The sequence below is a fragment of the Podarcis gaigeae genome (assembly GCF_964106915.1).
Source record: "Podarcis gaigeae genome assembly, chromosome: 16".
In the NCBI taxonomy this organism is placed as follows: Eukaryota; Metazoa; Chordata; class Lepidosauria; order Squamata; family Lacertidae; genus Podarcis; species Podarcis gaigeae.
In genome coordinates this window covers 22,779,700-22,804,252 of record NC_139693.1, presented here as the reverse complement: position 1 = coordinate 22,804,252, position 24,553 = coordinate 22,779,700, and the positions used below count along the sequence as shown (strand labels likewise).

General features: G+C 44.3%; 1 protein-coding gene across 12 annotated transcripts in view; it reads right to left on the bottom strand.

Moving 5' to 3' along the window:
• The window catches only part of CIT (citron rho-interacting serine/threonine kinase), a 105,784-nt gene that overhangs the window by 58,120 nt on the left and 23,111 nt on the right, over window positions 1-24,553 (bottom strand). For 10 of the 12 annotated variants that reach the window (XM_083716806.1, XM_083716809.1, XM_083716803.1 and 7 more), the window contains 8 exons: window positions 12,106-12,208; window positions 11,064-11,207; window positions 10,130-10,249; window positions 9,630-9,809; window positions 8,476-8,529; window positions 5,493-5,546; window positions 2,543-2,683; window positions 1,279-1,404 (listed from right to left, as the gene is read on the bottom strand). In XM_083716806.1, the coding sequence (XP_083572932.1) occupies window positions 1,279-1,404; window positions 2,543-2,683; window positions 5,493-5,546; window positions 8,476-8,529; window positions 9,630-9,809; window positions 10,130-10,249; window positions 11,064-11,207; window positions 12,106-12,208 (922 nt within the window). The remainder of the gene's footprint in view (window positions 1-1,278; window positions 1,405-2,542; window positions 2,684-5,492; window positions 5,547-8,475; window positions 8,530-9,629; window positions 9,810-10,129; window positions 10,250-11,063; window positions 11,208-12,105; window positions 12,209-24,553) is intronic. The other 2 variants (XM_083716808.1, XM_083716804.1) reach the window with 1 other exon arrangement.

Here is a 24,553-nt window from a genome sequence, read left to right as displayed (position 1 = left end):
GAACACTGTCCAACCATCTCATCCTCTGTCGTCCCCTTCTCCTTGTGCCCTCCATCTTTCCCAACATCAGAGTCTTTTCCAGGGAGTCTTCTCTTCTCATGAGGTGGCCAAAGTATTGGAGTCTCAGCTTCACAATCTGTCCTTCCAGTGAGCACTCAGGGCTGATTTCCTTCAGAATGGATAGGTTTGATCTTCTTGCAGTCCATGGGACTCTCAAGAGTCTCCTGGGACCTATATTACTTCTGACCAGCTCTGCCTAGTTCCTTCAATGTTGCCACATCAAAGGCCAAGAGAGCACGAATAAGATAAACTTATGTGCACCTCACTTAGCTGTGCCACAGCTATCTCGCATGGGTGCAATTTGCCTGGTTGCACTGCAGCATGGGCACTATAGTGTACTGCAGATTACCTGTGACAGGATGCAGATGATTTTGGCCTATGTCTTGGGGACAACCCAGGCACAGTCTCCAGGTCAGGGCTCACACGGTTGCATGTTCCTCCATTCAATAAGGTTCCTTTCATAAGAACATGAAAGTAACAGGTCTCTCTGTGCTGCTACTCAGCAGCTGACATTCAGAGGCACATCTTGAGACATGTACGTGGGTTTAAAGTGGGATTAAAAGCATCTAAAACCAGATTTGCAGGGAAGGAGGACACTGGCACAACCTTGTCCCTAACACGCTAGTTTGCTGTGTGGAGCAATTCCTTTATTTTTGTACTAAAGAACATTCCATCATGTGAACCACGGTGCGAAGTGGTACATCCCATAGATAGATCTTATTGAGAATTAGGCACTAGTGAATCAAGGCTAAGAGAATCTGGATGCCTAATAATATACAATGTCAGTCTGACTATGTGTCAGCCAAGAAGAGACAGAGAACAGGAAGACAGCCTCTGGGCCCCGCCTTGTTACAAAAAGCAGCTATAGATTAATTGGGGAAAAAATATCCAAGGCCTTCTACCAGCTTCCATGTGTCTACAGTTTGCTGTCAGCCACTGAGAAGCCAGCTGGACTCTTCTTTCTGCCACAGAACCACAGTCGTGTTACATCTGCACAAAAGGACTCCTACACTAAATGTTCAGCCCTGAACCAAGCGCCCAAGAATCTGCATGAAATCCCTTCATTTGGTTTCACCTGGCTCCGGCTACGGCATTTTAACCTCTAGAAAAAAAACTTTTAAAAATGTTAACACTTCCCACTGCATCTTATGGCACCAGAAGCTGTGCCCACTATCCCACTCCAGTCTCCCAGTCTACCATTTTGTAATCACTACCCACCAAAATTTTATCCGCCATCTGCTGGATCTGCTGAGATTTCGTCTGGATGTCTTCCTTCAGTCGGTTCTCTCTGCGTTCAACCGTTTCCAATCGCTTCACTTGGTTCTCCAGAGAATGGCGCCTTTCCTGTCCGACATTCAGAAAAGCAGAATTGAGGCTAAAGGAGCCCTGGGTGTTCACACAGCAAGTAGCACTCACAGTAGAACCATTTCAGTACCACTCCCTAAATTACATACCCACCCCCCCGCTTAAAGTTTAATTTAAAAAGCAAACCCAGCAAAAAATAAGAATTCTTTAGAGAAAAAACAGTACTTGAACACAGAAACAAGGATAAATATTGTTTGCTTTAAAAACAAAAACCCAATTCTTTCATTTGATACAACATAGTCCAGTTCAGATATAAAAATAAAGGGTGGTTTATGGCAGGTGTGGGGGACATGTTGCTGAACTAGTAAAGGTAAAGGGACCCCTGACGATTAGGTGCAGTCATGACCGACTCTGGGGTTGCGGTGCTCATCTCACTTTATTGGCCAAGGGAGCGGCTGGCGCCGTTTACCTTCCCGCTGGTGCGGTACCTATTTATCTACTTGCACTTTGACGTGCTTTCGAACTGCTAGGTTGGCAGGAGCAAGGACCAAGCAACAGGAGCTCACCCCATCATGGGGATTCGAACCACCGACCTTCTGATCAGCAAGTCCTAGGCTCTGTGGTTTAACCCACAGCACCACCCGCATCCCTGTTGCTGAACTACAACTCCCATAATCGCTGGTCATTGACCATGCTTGCTAAAACAAAAGAAGAGCCTGCTGGATCAGGCCAATGGTCCATCTGGTACAGCATCCTGTTCTCACAATAGCCAACCGGATGCCTATGGGACACCCACAAGCAGGACCACAGAACTCCCCATCCTTCATTTCCAGCAACTGGCATTCAGAAGCATTATTGCCTCCAACTGGGCAGGTAAAGCATAACCATTGTAGGTAGTAGTTCTGGAGGGTCAGTGGTTCCTCACCCCGCATCTATGGTTACAAGCACAAGCCAATATAAGTCTCAGACTCACACAGAAGAGGGGTTTAATAAACCTTCCATTCCTGGTTTAGTCTAAACAGTAGCTTCCTATTTCAACCAGACTCAAGAAGCCTGACCTGTACAACCCACAGGGAGTTAAATAAGCCAGGATATCAAACCAAGGATGGGATTTGGTATGCCTGAAGTGGACTTTCCAGTTACTCAAACATCTTAAAAGTTAAAAGCTTTTGCCAACCTCTGCTTCGAGCAATTTCTTTTTCATGCCTTCGTTAGAGTCTTCCCGGTTTTGCAACTTCTCCAGTTCTTTCTCAGCTCTTTCTTTCGCTTGGCGTATGTTCTGAAGGAGTTCAGTGGCCTCCGAGCTGGCTTTCATTGCCTTGAAGAATAGGCAGAATGATGCTAAAGTTTTTAACGTGTATAAGATTGCAAGCGCCAATATTCAGCATTCCGGTAAGAACTTAATGAAGCAGCTAATCAGTGACAGAATTTGATACTATGTTTTGTGTGTGTGAAATAAACATTCAAAGCATTGCTCTCTGTATTACTTTCAAACTCTGAACACTGTACTAGAATATTACTGACAGATGCTTAGAAAGTTGAGGTAATTTTACTCTGTTTTAGTATTTTAACTTTCACATGTTTTAAAGTAGGGTTGTAATTTTTTTTATTGATCTTACTGTTATATCTTTTGTAAACCACTTTGAGGTTTTTGCAGTCAAGCATTGTCTAAATTTTATGATATCTATCTATCTGTCTCCACACAAGTTTCCAGAAATTGAACTAGACTTCTTGACCCAAGTAGTAGTACACACATTTAGGTTAGAAAACCTCAAGGGGAGCATTAATATAATTGCATGGCAGATGAGCAGACTTTCCAATTTACTCAGTGTTCACCTGTTATGCTTGCTGCAATTTATGGCAACTGCCTTTGCTTTAATTTGTCTGGGAGAGGGAGGCACCAATGGGAAAGTGGCATGGAGAAAAGAAGGCAACTGACTGCTAGGCTCTGACGTAGGTTGGTGGAGCGGCTAGTTTTGGGAAGGCCCTAGCTAAACAAAACACATCTTAAGCAGAGCATGACAAGGCTTCTTAAACCTCCATTGAATGACTGCAGTGCAAAGTGCTTCTACACCTAATACCAGAACAACTCACAGCCAATCCTTCCACGGGGCGATACCCACCTTCAATAAGATTGTAGCGTTTCTGCTCAACCTGAAGCAGCCAGCAACACACCCCTGTAAAAGTGCAATACTGTACATCTACTTAATTACTCATTAGTGTGACAGGTGCTGTTGCTCCTCCAGCCTGATAATGAAGCTCATGTAACCCAACACAAACCTTTGTGAATATGCTGGTCAGCTTGCCCACAGTAAATGAATGACTAACCAGAAAGTAATTAAATCTGAATTACTACAACTAAGAGCATCCCTTTTTGGAAAAATATAGCTGTAAAATAGCAGACACATGTATGTTTTGACATTCTGATATTGTATCTTTTCATCTTTGCATAGCTGGGAAAATATCCCCCAAATGCCCAAAATTACTCTGGACAACAAAAGTTAGGCTGAAATTTTACTGTCCGTTTGACAACTGGAAGCACCTGTGGCCAATCCGTGGCCCATATTTAACTCTTGCGGGTGCCCAATGTAGCTCCAACGCCACAGCTACTGATTTCAGTGCACCTGCCCTGCCTGCCCTCTTGTGGTCCAACTAATCTAGAAAGCTACATTTCCTGTTTCCAGGCCCAGAGTGCTCCTGGTATGCTGTATGGTCAGACAGCATCACAGCTTGGTGTTCTCTGTTCAGATTTTGAGGAAGAAGGTGTGACCGAAGTGAGCGCAGAGTTGAAATGGGGGAGTCAAAGCCCAATCCAACCTCCCCTGTGTGTCCTTGCCATGCCCCGCCCCCAATGCAAAAGTGAGAATGAGCTGCGGCTCTGCTCCAGCCACACCCACTACCACGCTATGCCATGCCTTATCTTTCAACATGTACACAGCACTTCGAAATATTTTGGATGCTCTACAGGTGATAAACAGCAACAACTCTAACTCATGAAGCAGGTTAGGAAATTAGCGGCTTGTCTCAGGCAAGAACAGCCAAGACTCCTTAGCTTAAGTCTCTACACATATCCACTGTGTAATGGCAGTTCCTTCCTCTGCAAGAAGCCTAATGCAAAGGGAAAACACTCAGCAGAGAGGTAGGCTTATGTTGGTGGCAAAAGTGTCCATGCATTTTGCAAGCACATGTGTACAATTGCATTATAAAGTTTGAGGCAAGGTTTGCTGTTCAGCTGTAAACTGGCATGTTATTTGCATGGGATTACAGGAGTTCTTTTTGGCCTTTGCACAGTAATTACAGATAAAAGAAAATAGGGATTTTTCCCTTTTTTTAAAAAAAAAAACCTTTAAAAAAGTATATGGAGAAAATAGGTGAATTGTGAGTGGTTTGTGTGCCTTTGTTTCCATGGGAAATGGCTCTCTCTGTGTGCCCCCGATAGCTTTCCACCAGCCCAATGTAGACCTCATCATGAAAAATGTCCACACCCCTACATGAAACACACACACAGGTTCCCTGTACAAGAGAAATCAAGTTCACTTTTAGTATCTCATTAGTGCTGAACGTGTCTCAGATTGCTCAGGGGCTGCTCTAAAAGGCTTCACACTTTGTATGCAAAGTTCCAGAACAGATGCAACATCGTCCACAAATTATGATTTGGCACCCACCCCATTCATGAAAAGTAGATCCAAATTAAGCAGTCGCAATCTGTTGCTGCTTCAGGGTTCATTCTATTTTTATAATGTGGCCCCCAGTACTGAAAAAGCTCACACCTGGTGCAGAGCGCCTGATCCGGCTTTCCAAAGTTAAATCTCTACCAAACATTCCAATTCTGGCTCAGCTTCGGTTTTAAAAATAAACATAGGATGACATGTTGTGAAGAGGAGAAAGCACTGAGATCATCACGATTTTGGATCCTAATCCCCCACCCTTCTTCTCCCTTTCCTACCCAAAGCACAATGACTAATTCTGTTTTTGAACACGAGACACCACTCCTCCCCTCCTCTGCATTACGGCTTGCTGGTAAGTCGAAGGAGGAGGTGTATAAACTGCACAAGAAGCGACTCACAACTTTTAACTCACACACAAAAGCAATCAATTCTCTTAACACGCACCTATCCAAACCTTACCTTTGTCAGCTTCTCCTGTAGCTCCTGGATTTTGACCTGCTGTTCCGCATTCACCTACAAGGAAGAAAGAGGCGTGGAAATACTAGGTAGTGTAATGCTACATTGAATCATTTCAGTCCAATGACTGCAGTCCCCCCACACTCTCACATGACGCTTTCTTAAAGCAGGTCCTCTTGACTAAGGCATCCTCCTCCTGGGTGCTGTTGAATTACAGCTCCTATCAATCCCAGCCGACATAGCCAATGGTCAGGGATGATGGGGGCAGAACTTCAGCAATATCTGGAGAGTACCGTGTCAGTTACCCCAGTTGTCCAATGAAATATGGAGAACAAAAAGGGACCCAGTTTGATTCTGGTTGGCTAGCAAAATATTTCTGGGAAGGGTGCAAAGTTTCTCTTTGCAAGGTGGAAAATACTGAGGGTTGGTGAAAAGCCATTTGGGAATATGGAGCATTTATTACTTTTCTGGCAATAAGCCATGTTTGGAAAGAAACACCTAGAAGGACCAGAGGTCTAAGGAAAATAGGGTTTGGCTGGTTGCTTATCTACCAACAACACTGCCCACTTGTTCTCCTGCTGCCCCTGGGCCCAATCCTCACTTCAACCAAGGAAAGGAAATGACAACCAAGTGAGCTGGCAGAGATGGCTGCCACTCTTTCTCACTCCCATAGCTTGATCTACATTGCTCTCCCTTCTTGACCAGAGGAAGAGAATAGGAGGCAAATGTGAAAAGGGATAGCAGTAGAGCCAGAAGCTCAACGATGCCTACCCAGATGCCAGCTCTGTGCCTAGCAAGATGTCAGGGATTGGCAAGATGCTGATGAGTGTGCACTGGGGGAAGCGGAGTTGAAATCTGACTCGGGAGAGGGGGCAGTGAGTTGTCAGGAACTGTTGTTGCCAGGAGGCAAGAGTCAGAGGCTGGGAAGGCTGAAGATGGAGGGTGCAGAACAGGATGGGTCAGAAGAAAAGGAGGAAGAGGCAAGTCAGGCAAGTGAAGAGCCAGGAGCTTCTCCACCCATTGTTTCCTAGAACCAGGAGGGGATTGAAGAGGGGTGAGCAGAGGAAGCTTCCACATAGGGATAGACTTTGGCTACATGTGCGCAGTCCATCGGGGGGAGGTATATAAACTGGTAGAAGGAGAGTGGCCCCCTGTCGCTGCAACTGTTCCATTGAGTGATGACCTGGGAATAGCTGCCTTGACACCAGTCCTATGCATGGGCATTCAGATCCATAGAAATGAGTATGTGTCAGCTTTGATAATAAGGAGTTAACTATCTGCTGTGTCCACTCCTTTGGCTGGGGAGCGCCTTTGGCACAAACCTATGTCTCCTTGGCACTTCAGACCACAGTACTCCAGTACTAAAGGTTAAGGTACCCCTAACCATTAAGTCCAATCACGGACGACTCTGGAGTTGCGGCGCTCATCTCGCTCTATAGGCAGAGCGAGCCGGCATTTGTCCGCAGACAGCTTCTGGGTCATGTGGCCAGCATGACTAAGCTGCTTCTGGCGAACCAGAGCAGCATATGGAAACGCCATTTACTTTCCCACTGGAGCGGTACCTATTTATCCACTTGCACTCTGATGTGCTTTTGAACTGCTAGGTTGGCAGGAGCAGGGACCAAGCAACGGGAGCTCAACCCATCACGGGGATTCAAACCGCCACCTTCTGATCGGCAAGCCCTAGGCTCTGTGGTTTAGACCACAGCGCCTACCGCGTTCCTAGGACTCCACTACCAGCCCCTTATTTCTGACATTCAATTCACAGTTCAGCTTTCTCCTTGGACGCTCCTTTCTTCATCTCCCTGCCCGTTTTCTCTGGCCTCAGGGTTTCAGTCTACTGCCGCACCCTTTACCACCCCAGCTTTCAGCTAGCTTCCCTATCAATTCAGAAGCAGCACTCTTGCCTCCATCCCTTCCTGCTAACACACTGGCATACAGGGGTTTCTCCCTATAGCACCTCATTTTCTCAACTCCAGATCTCTGTTGCATATCCCTACCCTTCCTTAACGTTCCTGGGTGGTACCCAACTAAACAGCTCCACTAGCACCATGAGTTTCAGCTGTGCAATGGAATGACCCTGCCCCCTTTTCTCCTTGTGTGCCCCTAAACTTGTTCCAGGAGCTCTCCCAACCCCCCAGAGCAGATTTATGGGGTAGGCAAAGGGAAGAAAGGGCACAGAAGTCATCTAAAACTCATTGTATTAGAAGAGCTGTTTAGATGGATAGCTCTCCATTTCTCAGTAAATTGTCAAGTATAATTTGCTTCTCTCATCCACCCACTCTGCCTCTGGGTTCTCCTACCCACTAAGTATCCCTAACCTGGAGATTTCTTTCTCTTGAACTTTCCAGTCTTCTGCCCTTACCTGCCCACACAGCTTGTGCCTGGCCCTAAGCCAGTTGCTGCAAGTTGATTTCAACTCACAAACGTTGAAATGCCACAAAGAGTACAGGACGGGCAAGTGCTCTTAAGCAGCTAGAGTTTTCACAAAGACATCACTACAGGGCATCAACACAGCGCGGAGGGTTAAGATGTTTCATCACCCACACTGCTTACCACAAAATCCCCATGAATTAGAATACAGTGGTACCTCGGGTTAAGTACTTAATTCGTTCTGGAGATCCGTTCTTAACCTGAAACTGTTCTTAGCCTGAAGCACCACTTTAGTTAATATGGCCTCCCACTGCTTCCGCGCCACTGGAGCACAATTTCTGTTCTCATCCTGAAGCAAAGTTCTTAACCCTAGGTACTATTTCTGGGTTAGTGGAGTCTGTAACCTGAAGTGTCTGTAACCTGAAGTGTATGTAACCCAAGGTACCACTGTATACATTTTCTTACATATATACATTTCCCAAGTGCCGGGGCCGGGAGGGACACCACCTATTGAACAGGCCTACTTCAAAATCAAACCACAAAATCACTAAATGAAAAGCCCATTGAATTCATACTGGGGTTCTATCAGTACAAAACACCCAGAGGAACATACCTTCTCCAGTTTGGAATACAGCTCTCCTACTTCCGTTTTCCCTTGATCTTTAACCTTTAAAAGCAAAGATGAAAGAAAGATGAACCACCCAGCCACAGGACTCAGATCAGACACCGCAGTATGAGCAGCAGTTCCTCAGTTTCAAAGCTGTCTCAATCTGTTCTTTCTTCAAACGAACATTAGAAAGTGCAGCTCTAAATGGGTCATGTTTTTTTTAAAAAATATTACTGGTATTTAAAATGAATAAATGGGGTCAAAATAAAAGTGCTGCGGTTCCAAACTGCCAATGAATCATGTCTGTAGATTCATTATTAAGTTATGCTAGGAGGAAGGGGCTAAATTGATAAAGAGTGCTGAGAATGGACTCCTTCCTTTTGGAGAACAGGAATTCTGGAATAGATGTATCTATTCCAATTAATTTGCACAAAACTTTTCCCCCATGAACCCTTGATAGGCAGGCAAGAAAAACTGACTGGTAACACGAGAAAAAAGTAGATTACTAATGACTATCAGATTTCTTGGGTATTTTTTTAAAAACCATTGCTGCTCCATATCATGCTATTTTTCCTACTCATTAACAAAATTAAAAGTCTGAATTTCTACCAAAGCCATGTTTATTTGCAACCATATGAAGAGGCTGCTGGATCAGGCCAATAGCCCATCTAGTCCAGCATCCTGTCCTCACAGTGGCCAACCAGATGCCTGTGGGAAGCCCACAAGCAGGATTCGAGCACAAGACCATTCTGCCCTCCTGCAGTTTCCAGCAACTGGTACAGTGGTACCTCTAGTTACGAACTTAATTTGTTCCAGAGGTCCGTTCTTAACCTGAAACTGTTCTTAACTAGAGGCGTGCTTTCGCTAATGGGGCCTCTTGCTGCCGCTGCGCTGCCGTTACACGATTTCCGTTCTCATCCTGGGGCAAAGTTCTGAACTCGAGGTAACTCTTCCAGGTTAGCGGAGTTTGTAACCTGAAGCGTTTGTAACTCGAGGTACCGCTGTATTTGGAAGCATTGCTGCCTCCCCCTTTGGAAGCAGAGCAGAGCAATCATGGCATGCAAACGAAACCTAATGAAGTCGAATCTATTCTCAATACATTGGTGTGAGGAGCAAGACTGCCAAAATTAACCCCCAAAACAGAATTATAGTTCCCTGACCTTAGCTACCTTCTGGAGCCTGTTGTGACATTCTGTGGCTTTACGTTTGAACTCTTCAGCAGCCAATCGGGACTCTCTCAATTCCGATTCATAAAGATCACTCCGTCTGCGAGCTGAAATGAGGTCTTCTTCTAACTGATTCATCATTAGCCTCATCTCTTCTACCTGAGCCTGATACTCCTGTGGGAGGAAGTGGGGTGTCACACACTTCAGAAAGGACAAAGGGGAAAATGGCAACCAGGCAGTTGTGTAAGGAAAAACACAGAGGGAGGAAGCACACAACCACACAGAGTGAAACACATTTTTGCCGAACACAAAGGTTATGTCCCCTTTCATTTAAAAAAGATGTGTATATATGGAAAGCCACACATGAGAGAGAAAAGAGTTTTTAAACTCCACCAACACCCTGGATCTATTCCTAGTGTGAGGACTGGCTAGCACAAGCCAAAGCCAAAGCTATCACCAGCCACTACATTCCTCTGAGAAGTAGCTACACACACCTGTTCTTTGATTTCCTGAAGCTTCCGGCTCTGTTCCCTGATATCGTGAAGGAGCTGCAGTGCCTTGTCATCTTCCTGAGACACTTCCATCCGAGCCTGCTCCAGACTTCGCTTTAAGCTCTGCAAAAGCGCAACGTTTAATACACAGCCACTTTGCATGCAGCTGCACCAAGGAAAATGTTATCAGTTATGGAGAAAAAAACACACCAACAGGACAGCAAAACCCAAAGCTTGCATCTTAGCTTCTGTTCAGCTCCAGTCTCCTGCCTCGACAGCAACAAAAGAACACGTCCACTTGAATGAAATATGGTATGCTGTTTAAAAAACACCATTTTGGAGTGCAATTTAAAGAGCTACATGAGCAAGGAGGACACTGGCAACTATCCCTGTTAAAGTACAGAATTGAGAAAGGATCTGCTATTGAGCTGTGGCCTATTTATGAACACAAGGTTCACTCTCTTGACACCTCCAGTTAGACCAAGAATTCCTTGGAAAGTCAAAGTACTGGCAGTTTCAGATATGCTAATACTACAAAAAGAAAAGGATCAATGTAAGAAGATTCTTTGCACAGACTTCCCTACCAGTGTCAAATAAATGCTTCTGAATCATGACTACCTTGCTTCAGATATGGTTAAGGAAATAGTCCAAAGTATGTAAACTCCAACAAGCACCATATCCGCTGCTATCTTCTGCATGGAAGACTCAGGCTAAATTTCCTTTGCCTTCTCTGCCACGCTGTCAACCTATCAGGTCATTAATGAATTAAAACCATGTAACAGGCTTACAGTGCTTTGGCAATTAACTACCCCTATTTAATTAAGACAGCTATCCTTCTTAAGCTCCCTCTGCCATATGCCTTACTGAGACATCCATAACAGAAAGGTTTTAGACCAACGGAAGTCAGTGACTTCAGGGGGAACAGGTAGAGGCTCACACTGCATTCTGTGATGTAGGTAGCCAGGTCCTGCTCAAGGAGGGATCGCTGGGTCTCGGAGGCTTTCAGTTCCACCTCCTTTTGGCTAAGTACAGCCTCCACCTCCGATACTCTGCGGTGCAAGCGCGTCATTTCCTGCTCCATCTGCAACAAACATTAAAAGGTTTAAAAGCATTTTCCAAGGGTCTACAAGCAGACAAAGGGTCGATGCACAACTCGGGAGGAAAATCTGTCTCTTGGAGAGAGACTAGGCTAGAATTCTGTTTAAATTCAAATACCATGGTTCTGCTCCTGGGAATTCACAGTTCCTTCTCAAGGAAAGGCAGTAAGTCTAAGTCACCCCATTCATTCAAGCCGCTTGTTCACATTCAGTCACTCTTCGAACCCCAGTTAGCAAAGAAGCCACAATCATTTTTTCACCTGATTATTATTTTTTTCTCCAGAGATCGGTCACTTTAGCTTTATCCCAAATCCATGTTGGACCAGAGGAGGGTTCCCCCCCATGTCCTTCTGAGGGATCAAATGTCAAGTCCAGCACGGAACAGAAAGAGAAGTAACTGCACACTCTTTATAAAGTCTCTCAAAACAAAGAGAGGGGTTTAAAATGTATATCCCAGTGAGTTTTCTTTCAGCAACAGTTCTCACTGTCAAATCAATGAAGCGGCAACAGTTACATAAGCAGAAACCGAAGGACGAAAAGAGGAAAAGAAGAAGCAGAAGAAGAAGAGAGACTTCGTAGCATTCAGAACAGAACCGAAGCTGCTGAGCATTTGATGGAAGAAGAAATGCCACCTGCTGGAAACCACTGCCGTCACCGCCAGGCCAAGCGAAGGTCTAGAGAAAATCCAGAGCCTCCTTTTGTTATAAAATTAACAGGTCTAGAAACAGACATGACCTAAACTCATCTCCCTCATCTAACTGGTGAGGAGGAAACTGCTCCACCGAAGCTGTGGACCCATCAGCAGCATCTGGTAGGTCCTTTGGCATACACAGGTTGAAGATCCCTGGAGCAAGTTGGGAGGCTGGCCATGTAAATAAATACCTTGTGGCACTTATCCTGGGTGTCTTGCAGCTCTTTACTCTTAAGAAGGATTTTCTTTTCCATGGAGTTAATCTTGGCTGGAGAATCCAAACCCAAAACAGACCTTTAAAGAAGAAAAAAAGAACCCCAAATAATAATAATAATAATAATAATAATAATAATAATAATAATAATTTGCACATATATATGTACCACCACACCAGAGCAGTCTAAATGGTTTATAAAAAGATTACAAACACACACACACACACACCCAAAAAACTGGCGTTATCTAACTTCAACTCAGAGCAGGCCCATTGAAATTAATGGATCCGAGTTAGTCAGACTATATTCAGTGGCTCTACTCTATATATGATTATCATTGAATGCAACTCTGAATATCAGATAATACAACAAAAGCAAAAACCTAGCAGCACATTTTGATTACCTTTACAGTCAGGTAAATTACTTAGTAACCTGGCCACCACATACTTTTTGTTGGGGACGGTCTATAAGAGAGATTATTTATGGAAGATTACTTATGGATATGAGCTGAGAGCTGAGAGCTGGGAGCTGTTTCCTCCCAGACATTCCCAGCTCCCATAATCCTTGGCCATTGGCCATGCTGGCTGGGCCTGATGGGAGTCCAAAACCCCTGGAGGACCCACAGGTCCTTCCTCACCCCACCCCAAAGGATGCAAAGACCCAGCAGAACATTGTTGGGATAGGTTGCAAGATGAATATGAGAATGCCCTAGTTACAAGAGCTGAGCCACTTTATGTTGCTATTAAGCATCACATAAAGACTTTTTTTCTGGGAAAGGTGGGTATATTATTATTTTCACAATGGCCATCACAATACATGGCAATCTTTATGGCTGCAATTTAGAAGCCAGTCAAAGGAAGTAATGGGAAAGACATGAAAAAGGTGTTGCTAAGATAGAAAGACCCCATGGGGTTTTCAACCATTAAGCACAACCTCCACTTACGAGTACATTATTGAGGTGTAACCTAGAGGCATTACTAGTAGCTTGCACAGTGTTTGTTAGCATTAGAAGAGCAAAGTGTTAAAACTCTTCATGGGGAAAAAGAAACATCCAGAGATGTGCTTGATGGCTTGAGAAAGACTGGCCTGGTTCAGACATCACCATCTCAATGTGATAGACCAGGCGTGGGGAGCCTCTGGCCCTCTAGATGCTACTGAACTACAGTTCCCATTATCCCTGACCATTGGCCATGCTTGTTGGGGCTGATGCGAGTTGTAGTTCATTTCTCCACAACTGCCCCTTACAACCTAGCATGCAGCTCCCAGAAGGTTGCCCATGTGGGAATGTGATCCTCTGACTCAAAAAAATACTAGCTATCCCAACCCCTATACAACGTTGTTGTCTAAAAAAAACAATCAAAACCTACTCTACATGCCAGCACTGCAGAGGGCAAACACTGAAATATTCTTTCTGGAACTGGAGCTATTTGTTGTTAGACACTTTGTATATTAAGAACTAGATTGATAAAACCTGTTTATACTCCCCCGCCCATCCTTGAATGCTTACCATAATAAAAGGAAAAGGAAACCACAACATGCACACACAAAAGCTATTCACAGCAGCACAGTTTATTTAACTAGGCAATTAATAAACTGGTTGTAGATCCCTGGAGCGAAGAGGGAAGCCAGCCATGGAAATAAATACCTTGGGGTAGTTTGAATAGCAAATGCTTAATACTAGAGGAATTTGCAGAAGCACAAATGCAAAGAAACAGCAGGTCTCCTGTCCATACACATGCCAAGGTGCCATTGGTCACTACCTTCTTTTTGTCAGATAAGAGCACCCCAAAAGTGTGGCAGCTCCCCCAACTTCAAGGTTTCCCTGACTTTGGAGTTTCTATGAGGCTTGCTGCAACATTAGGGAGAGTCCCTGCCTTTCTCCAGACTCCAGTTGGGCTTCACCGACAGCAAGTCATACTGACATTTTCTGAGCCTCCCCATGGCCCAACGTAACAGGGACACACGTCCCAGTCTCCTCTCCACACAACTATGAATGGGGGGGGACATCTGCCACACCGAGCCTTCAAAGTTTACCTATGTCATTACAAACGAGAGCTTGCTTTGCTCTCTCGGAGGAATGGACAGAACCAACGGTGAAAGCACTTTGGTTGGTTAACAGAACCAATTGCTATCAGTACAGTTATACCTCTTGTTACGTTTGGTTCAGGTTAAATCTTCTCTGGTTGCGTCCCGCAGCAACCCGGAAGTACCGGAAAGGGTTACTTCCGGGTTTCGCTGCTCGCACATGCGCAGACGCTCAAAATGATGTCACGCGCATGCACAGAAGCGGCGAATCAAAACCTGCGCAGATGCGGGTTGCGTTCTGCTCATGTTGCGAACGGTGCTCCGGAACGGATCCCTTTCGCAACCAGAGCTACCACTGTAATTTGGTGAAATAGAATGTTTTTTCCATGAAGGCCTGCCAAACCATACCCCAGGTTAACTTTTGGGCAGTAGGCAACTTGAGAATTTTATGTTTGTTTCATCTTAGTTACTGCTTTGGTGATATCATTGTGTTACTGTTATCCTGCTTATGCACAAGTATGTAAGAGCGGCCCTACTGGATTGGGCCAAAGACCCACCTAGTCCAGCATCTTGTTCTTACAGTGGCCAATCAGATGCCCATGGGAAGTCCATAAGCAGGACACAAACCCCCAAATATTACTCTTCCCTCTTGTGATTCCCACCAGGATATGTACTTCCAGCTCCTGCTTTCCTAAGTTCATGCTTCCACCTTCCTTATCTAGGCCTTCAAAATGTTCTTCCTGTCAAGGATCTAAGCAGCCAGCATTCCTTCTCCCTATCGTACTCTATTGTGCTTTGAATCATCTCAGGCAGTCAATGTAGAGTTTCACCACCACAAATGCCACTTGCACCCATAGCAGCCCTAGGAAACTGACTTCAAGACTATAGATTTCATAGAATTATAGAGTTGAAAGGGACCCTGAGGATCATCTAGTTCAACCCCCTGCAATGCAATGCAGCTGTCCCATGCAGGAATCAAACCTGCAACCTTGGGTGTTATCAGTACCATGTTCTAACTAACTGAGCTTAGATTCACTAACTCTTCTCCCTGGCCCACCATTTCTTAAATCAGACTGGTGGGTACCAAGGAAAGGGCCTTTTCAAAGCTGGTGCTACAGCCCTATGGACATCTGCTACACACCTTCTCTTGCTGACTTTAGCTGTGCTGCAAAAAACACTCTGCTCAGAAACCCTTTCTATGATTAAGCCTTAGTGTCTCTTTAGGCAGGCCCCTTAAATTATTTGTATTGCCTGTGTTGTAGGACACCTTGGAAACATTTTATTTTGGAAGGTACAACTGACTGACTGAATGAATGAAAAAGCGTTTCATCCCATTTTTATAAGTACATACCCATCATCAACAGACTTTCTGATCTGAAGCCAGTTACTAAGGAACTACAATATGCCCAACTACGAGAGCGTTTAGTAATATGTATTCCAGTGTTTACCCTGCACTACATAATTAGGAGAGCCTGCTCCAGATAAAGAATTAAAAAAAACAATCAAGAGACAAAATTCTTCTAACATAACCCAAACTAAGAAAAGGCATAAAGGTAAAGGTAAAGGTACCCCTGACCATTAGGTCCAGTCGTGGCCGACCCTGGGGTTGCGGTGCTCATCTCGCTCTATGGGCCGAGGGAGCCGGCGTATAGCTTCCTGGTCTTGACTAAGCTGCTTCTGGCAAACCAGAGCAACACACGAAAAGCGCTGTTTACCTTCCCGCCGGAGCGGTACCTATTTATCTACTTGCACTTTGACGTGCTTTCAAACTGCTAGGTTGGCAGGAGCAGGGACTGAGCAACGGGAACTCACCCCGTTGTGGGGATTCGAACCGCCGACCTTCTGATCGGCAAGTCCTAGGCTCTGTGGTTTAACCCACAGCGCCACCCGCGTCCCAAGCAAAGGTATACAACAGGTCATATTAAAGCATGAAATGAACTTGGGCCATAACTTTGTTCCCAAACAAGCACTTACTTCAATATGCTGAATCCAGCTTCATGCAACACATGGGAAGCTGCCATACACTGAGTCAGACCATTGGTCCATTTTCCTCAATGCAATCTACACTGGCTGGCAGCAACTCTCCCGGATTTCAGGTAGGGGACATTCCCAAACCTATCTGAAGATGCTGGGGGTTGAACCTAGGACCTTTATGCAAAGCAGACACACTACCACTGAGCAATGCCCTTCCCCCAAACACCTACCCATTTCTTATTTCTTACATTTATATAACTACCCCTGCACCCCAGGAGCTCAAGGTGGTATATATGGTTCTCCCCTCTCCATTTTGTTCTCACAACAACCCTGTGAGGTAGGTTAGGCTGAGAGACAGCAATTGGCCCAATATCACACCCAGTGAGCTTCATGGCTGAGCGGGGACTTGAAACCAGGTCTCCAAGGTTATAGTCTGACACTCTAACCACTACCCCACCACTGACTCTAATGTACATCATCACTAAACGGTTTTGACAGCTCTTTTCACTGAAAACTAGAACTCAAATTAATGGGCAGTAGCACTACTGAGGTGTGGCATGAAAGATAAAAGCTATCCAAGTCGCATAGGATCAGGAAACTGCAAGACTGTTGCTGCTTCTCTTCTGACATCTTCATTTATAGAGCTATTGAAGTATTGGCCTAGTTCATACAAACAGATGCAGTGGTAAGACTGTTTCTCGACTATATCCTATCAGACTTCCAGCAAGTGACTGCAGGAGTCTTTTCCCAACCCTACCTGGAGAGACCGGGTATCGAGTCTGGAAACTTCTGAACTTCTAAATCCTCTTGGCTTTAAAAGAAGATTAGACAAATTCATGGAGAAGGCTACTGATGGCTACTAGCCACAATGGCTATGTTCTGCCTCCATACAGAGAGGCAGCAATGCTTCTTAATATCAGTTGCTAGAAACCAAAGGAGGGGAGAGTACTCTTGTGCTTGAGTCCCAGAGGCAAGTGTTGCCAGAGGCGCTGTGAGATCAGGATGTTAGACTAGGTGGACCATTGGCCTGATTCAGCAGGCTCTCCTTATGTTCTTATGTACGCGCAGCTCTACCCACAGAGTTACAGTCCCTCTCGGTCATGCAATACCACTTCTGGTTGCTAGTGGGGAAACGTTTGTGAACTTTACCACACTATAGGCTATTGATATGAACTGCTTAAATTGGGGACTGATCCCTGGTTTCTCATTCTTTCTCTTCCTACAGAACTCTATATACTCTGTTGATGGAACTACCAAAAAAGCCCCCTCTGCAGATCATAAAGCCCAAGAAGGCCAGTAGGGAAGGAGGTCATTTATCTGTTAACTAATTAGAAGGGGAGAATTAACTAATTTAACCCTCTGAGACCACCAATTTTGGTAGTACTAGCTTAAGTAACAGCCCATCTCAGTTTTCCCTAGAACCCTTTTCGCATTTAATAACTCTTCTGTACAATATAATTTAAGTGCCTAAGCCTGCTGAGGAAGTATTTTTTTCCACAGGCTGCCTAGAGTTTTTAAAATGTCTTCCATTTAATAAAAGTATAGCAATTTGTTTTCCCCCCTACATTTCAGAACTAATTAGATTCCCCCCCCCCCTGCAGTATATTTGAGGAAGGCTACACACCTGGCATCCTGTAGGTTTAAGACTATTGTGGTTTGCTCCGTGTGGAGCTGCTTGCGGAGACAATCCAAAAACTTCCAGTCACCCAGTACGTTCCCTAACTGGTTTTTTTCATTTTTTTATTCTATTTTTTATTATTTTAAAATTATTTTAAATAAATAACTGGCTGGCTACTGGCAGCAGCTAGGATGCTTATAGCACAAGTGTGGAGGACGCCACAGGCCCTCCTAATATCTTTATGGCATAAAAACATACGGAACCTGGCCATCACGGAAAAGATAATGCATAATATTGTTATGAACTTTGCAGGGGGGAAGGCTAGATCCCCCTAAATGTGTTGTGGGTTTGTGCCAGATCCTCCCCATAATTCTTGGCTTTAGTAAAAGTCAGAATTAAACAAGGTTTGATTACACCGGGCCAAACACGGAAATTCAGCGTATGCAAACAAACCAGGCTGGCAGGGCAGGGCCAGCTGGTGCAAACCTTTAAGGCAGGCATGGCCAAACTTGGCCCTCCAGTTGTTTGGGGACTACAGCTCCCATCTTCCCTGGCCACTGGTCCTGTTAGCTAAGGATGATGGGAGTTGTAGTCCCAAAACAGCTGGAGGGCCAAGTTTGGCCATGCCTGCTTTAAGGAATAAAGCAGAGTAAATGGCCCATCAATGGAAACCATCATCAGGGCAGAAGACTCCCAGCCAGTCAACAGAGGAGGGTGGTTTCCAAGGTTACAGGGGGCCCCTTCTTTGCTGAGTGCTAGTAGACAGAGGAAAAGGCCAGGTTTAGGATTTCTAATAGGAATGCTGTAGGCCAGGGATGTCCAACCAGTAGATCGCGATCTACCAGGTTTTTTTATACAGTCTCTTGGGAGTTGGACATGCCTGCCGTAGGCTTTGGGAGCTCCTTGGAGTCTGATAGCAGTGAGAAGGAGGAAGGGGGCAAAGCTCCATGTGAGCTGGGAATGACAGGCTGGAACCAAGAGACACGGGGAGATGGTGTTTTGGCTGCCCTGGAATCCAATACTGCACTCCTGCAGGAAGCAAGGCCACTAGAGATGTGAATGCTTTGAACTCTCCACAGAAGTTTCTGGTGCAAATAAAACCCTGTAACTTAAAGATATTATTCTCTGCCGTACCTAATTTTCCATGCCCAGCTAGAATCTTGTCGCTGCTAGGCAGAGTTTGGGGGTGGCATGCAACAATATAAAAGTCTCCAAAGGTTTAGAAACCACAGAAAATGTTTATGTGGTATAGTCGGATTTCATTTCTAATGCTACAATACTTATCTCAGGGCTCTTTGTCGCCACCAATGTGGAAGTATGGCGATCTTAAAAGCTTGTTTACCGGAGTTTGCTCATGTTTTCTCACTTTGTACTTAAGAAAGAAACTGATGGCCCTTTATTTGAGTTTCTTCCCCTTGTGTTATTTTTTGTGCAGGGCAGGTAAGAATCATATAGTATTAAAACCTAATAGAACTACTTGGAACAAACTAAAGAATATATACCAGACAATAGAGATGGTATCTCTCATACACAAATAAATAAATCACAAAAAAACTTAGCTGTCAATGTCCAAGCTAAAGAGGAGTATCTTCTGGAACCACATTCTGCCCATCTTAGAAGAATTTCATTAGCTGTGAAGTTGTTTCAGGACCATGAAAACCCTACACTAAAGAGTCTTGATTAAGGGTGTTTCAGGGAAAAACCCTCTCTCATACAAGCTCCCCACACCCTGAAAGGTGATAAGGTCTTTGGATGAGACCCTGCTATAGTTTACCACTCAAAATGGGCCTTTTTAAGTAGTGGAATATCACCTGCCACCACTGTTCCCCTTGAAGTCCACAAGATGGGCCCATTCCTGTGGTTTTTTGATGAAAGGTTTGATGCACTATAGGCAATCCTTTTTTAAAAAAATCCTTTTGCTGCCTTGAAAGTTTTTAATGGGTCCCAACTGTTACTAAATGGTGTTGTAGATGTCAGTGTTTACATTGCTTGTAAACAACCCAGTTGGTCTATTTGGGGGCAGAAAGGCAGTTAGGAAACAAAAATAAAAATTAGCCATCTCCTGCAAAGGCTTGCTCTAAATCCTCAAGAGGGCTTTCATGCAAGAGCATCTTCTACAGTCTCTGTCAAAACAATAACTAACCAATATTATCATAGATTTGCAAAAGCATGCAAACCATTGCATTGCTTGAACCATGGATGTTTGCCACCTTGCGCTACTTTGGGAGGAAGAGTCGGACAGAAATAAATAAAATAAATAAGCAAGCTTAAGCTTGTGGCAGGCGAGCACGACAGCACCCACCAGCCCTGTCTACAACTCCAGCTTCGTGTGCATCTGATGCAATCTCTACCGTACACAGTGCAGAATTCCAGATGCATAGGCTTAAGAATGCATGTGACTTTGGACATTGTCACAACTCCTAATGCCAAGATGCAATGATCATGCATTAGAGCCAATGGGGCAATATGGCGCGGGATGGAGGAAGAGAGATGATCCCAATGTAATACCTTAGTTTACACCATTGATGTCGGGAACCTGTAGCCCTCCAGATGTTCCTCAGCATGACCAATGGTCAGAGATGCTGGGAGTTGTTGTCCAGCACCTTCAGAGAGGACCACAGGTTCCTCATCCCTGCTTTAAAAGGTAAAAGTACCCCTGCCCGTACGGGCCAGTCTTGACAAACTCTAGGGTTGTGCGCTCATCTCACTCTAGAGGCCGGGAGCCAGCGCTGTCCGCAGACACTTCCGGGTCACGTGGCCAGTGTGACGAAGCTGCTCCGGCGAACTGGCACCAGAGCAGCACATGGAAACGCCGTTTACCTTCCCACTATAAAGCGGTACCTATTTATCTACTTGCACTTAAGGGTGCTTTCGAACTGGAGCTGGGACCGAACGACAGGAGCTCACCCCGCCGTGGGGATTCGAACCGCCGACCATGCAATCGGCACTGAGGTTTTACCCACAACGCCACCCGCGTCCCATCCCTGCTTTACACACACATTAATAGGCTGAGGAAATGCTGGTTTTCTCCAAAGCCAGAAACCAGTTTCCAATGCAGAAAGTGTTTTATTTACCAAATTCTTGAGAACCCCAGTTCCTGCTTAAAAAGAAATTCCATTTTCTATCCCTCATCAATGTACCTCAGTTACAACAACACATAAACAGCAGCTTTTTGAGGGTCACTGAACAGGAAGCCTCAGATGTTTAAGGAACTTAATAGACCAGCTGATGACATTTTTCAAGGCTTGTATCAAGACCGTGGGTGGTTCTTACATGACAAAAAAAATTCAGCCCATATAGACATTCTCCCACCAGTTCTCAGCTCGTTAAAGTACTTAGTTTGGTAATTAGTTCTCAGTAGTCCTTGCCCAAGACATCTCACGGGTTGAAGCAGAGCCGAACTCCACACACAGCTCATAGGAAGATAGCAACCCATGTACCACTTCAGACTGTAGGTGGGGGAATCACATGACAGAATGCCCCTATCAAGTGATACCAAAATAAATTCCCTGCATGTAGAAAACGAGAATGTCGACAAGTCTTTTCCCTGATATGCTAGTTTTCTATGTGGAGGGAATTTTAGTTACTTCATTTGTAGGGAGCGCCCTTGCATTGTAAGACTCCTTGTACCAGCACTCCAGAGTGGTACACCCCAGACACAGGTTACCACCACCTCAGTGAAAGCAAGGCCCAAGATTGCACAAGGTCCTTTAAGGGTCAGGATTCAACTTCAGAGCTTGCTGCCCTCTCTCCTCCCCCTATACTTTATGGCAACAGCAACCCTGCAAATGCCATCACTTTCCTTAGCAGTGCACTAATGTGTTATTAAGACAGGGGAGATTTCGCACTCCAGCATGGGTGGCACTGTGTCACATCCACGCTCGCTAATTCAATCCATGTCTAGTGTCTACTAAACAAGCAGTTATTGATCAAAATAAATCAAGGCATGCACATGGCTTTGTGATTTGCCAGATGAAGTCTATAAGCAATGGAATGTGTTACAACCCAGAATTTTCCTTATCAACTGGAATGCCACACAGCTTTTCTGAATGTGGAATTATGAAAATCTGGTTTCAAATCTGTGTGAAACCAGGATTCCTGGTAACTAACAGGCATCTGAGACCCGAAGCAACTCAGATGGATCTCAGTGGGGAGTTCAGTCCTTGTATCCAATGTCTGTCTAGCTCACAATAGGTCTGTTGAAATTGGTAGACCTGACTAACGTACTATGTTTTTAAATGTGTTGGAAGCCACCCAGAGTGGCTGGAGCAACCCAGCCAGCTGGGCAGGGTATAAATAATAAAATTATTATTATTATTATTATTATTATTATTATTATTATTATTATTATTATTATTAACTTTGATAAATTAATTTCAATTAGTCTAACTCTGAGTAGGACTAAGATTGGGTAGAATCCTTGTTCTCCCACACAATATACTTATCTAAAATACCCCAGTTGAGGTATGTCAGTTAACAAGCAGAAGGACACTGTTCCTTATTATTCCATTGACCCAAGCACTCACAGAAGCATCCTAATCTTCTGAAATTATCTTTTCTACATGAAATATATAGCCATTCTTATAAGACATCAAAAATGATAATGGTATTCAAGACCGAAAAATGAGAAGGGCAATTAAAATCATTGCTTCCAGATGTATGGCCATCTCATAAGCACCTCTCTCATTATTTTAAAGGACAAGCTTATCAACCATTTCTATGCACAATGTCTAGGCTCTTGTTTCATCTCAATAGCTGGAAGACCCTGTTGACTGAGAAGTACCTGCCATACTCCACAATTAACAAAAATGGTTCCCCAAATTTTAAAAATACACAGAACATATCAACACCACTTAGGCACACACTATTGTCATTTCCTCTCCCTAGGGAATTCTGGGAACTAGTTCTGTGAGGAGGGAGTAAAGCTTTCCACCAGAGAATTTGCAGCAACTGCACAACACTACAATTCCCATGATTCTTTGGGGGAAGCCATTTCACTTAAACCAACATAAAACTCTATAACGGTCTGCAGCAGCGCTATTTTTCTGGAAAAAGAGGTGCCGGAACTCAGTATGAACACCTCCCTCATTCTCTTAGAATGGCAATGGCACCCACCTGAGAGGTGTCGGAATTGAGTTCCGGCTGAAAAAAGCCCTGGTCTGCAGTATAAAATAAATCCAGAGAATCAGAATGTCTAGGCATATTCAGCAACACGACTTGGAATCTTGAGAGGTTTCCTAAAACTATCATAACTGACCTTGCTACTTTTTAATTATGTCATTTGAGGATGCTGCACCTAGCCAGAAACAGACAATTAATCCTCTGGTTCTGACAATAAACGACAATAAATAAACAGTATCTACCAGATGTACATGGAATTAGTGCAATATGTTTGTTAACGTTTCTCTTTAAGAAATATCTGCTATTGCAAGAAAATCTTACTAAATCTGAATGAAATCATTTTCAATGTATCCTAAAAATTATAAGGTGACCACAGAAACTGTCCAGCATCCAAGCCAAAGCAAATCAACCACAACCCTTTACTGTACAGGCACTGCCTTCTCACACATCCAAGATAGTCTTCACCAAGTTGCATGCCCATGTCGGAGGTGAAAAAAATCCATCTGACAGCCAAGCTATCCCATGGGTCATCAATAAACTAATGCCATAAAACATGATCCGTAAAGTCAATGAACACAGTATGCAATCTGGACTTCCAGTTCAACTAAGATGGCTCAAGTATCCTGGCAACAATGGTCTATATATCTAGATGGCTCAAGTATCCTGGCAACAATGGTCTATATATCTATAATCTCAGTTATGGACTAATTTTCTGGACAAGATCATTCCAAAGAGTTTCATCTATTGGTCTCCAACTCAGTGCTAAATATTAATAGCAGCATTTGTAAAATGCTTTCAGATGTTCAAAGCACTCCCTATACATTATCTTGTTGCAATCCTTACAACAATCCTGCAAGGTAAGCTGATGCAATTAGCTGCACAAGGCAGATGGGGGCCACAGGCTGAGAGGGAGATGCTTGCCTAAAGCCAGTACATGATTTTATGGAAGAGGCAAGATTCAAACCAATGCCTTAGCCACTCTTTATTTCTATTGCAATCAGAGCAGATGTTCTGGAGCACAATTTAAAGTCTCAAAAAAGTCTCTGATCTTTTATTTCAAGATCTTAATTGTTAATTTGATCACTATTCCTAGTCTAATCTTCAGCTTCCAAAATTTACATTTTTTAAAAAATATAAATTACCTCCTTGAATAAAGGTTCATTTGTAAAAGCCCGGGGGAATTGCCCTGCTGGATCAGACTAAAATGACTAGAAGACTCTGGGCAGCTTACAAGTGGGATGTGAAGGCGACAGCCTCTATTTTATTTTATGCCCCCAGCATTAGGTATTCACAGAGGTATACTGCCTCTGAGCATGGAGGTTTCAGCCAATAGCCATGGATAACCTCCACGAATTAGCCAATATAAACCCCACCGTTCCATCACATAGGTAGCAGCAGCTCAAGATGCCTACTGTGAAAAGGAAGATCTCCAATCTAGCAACCATCTTCCTAGTTCTTATTGGAACATTTTAAAAAGCTTTTCAGGAGCGACAATGCCAAAATTGAGCACAAAAGACATCAAGAGAGGATTGTCTCACTGGCGCAGAGGCAACAGCACCACCTTCCAATTCCTGCTTGGTACTCCCTTGTCTTCCTCCCCCTCCAGAAAAGAGACACCTGCGAGTAGGAGGACACCACAGGCAGTCAAGAGGTTCCCTTCTAATTGCTGGCCTATTTAAGGTTCCT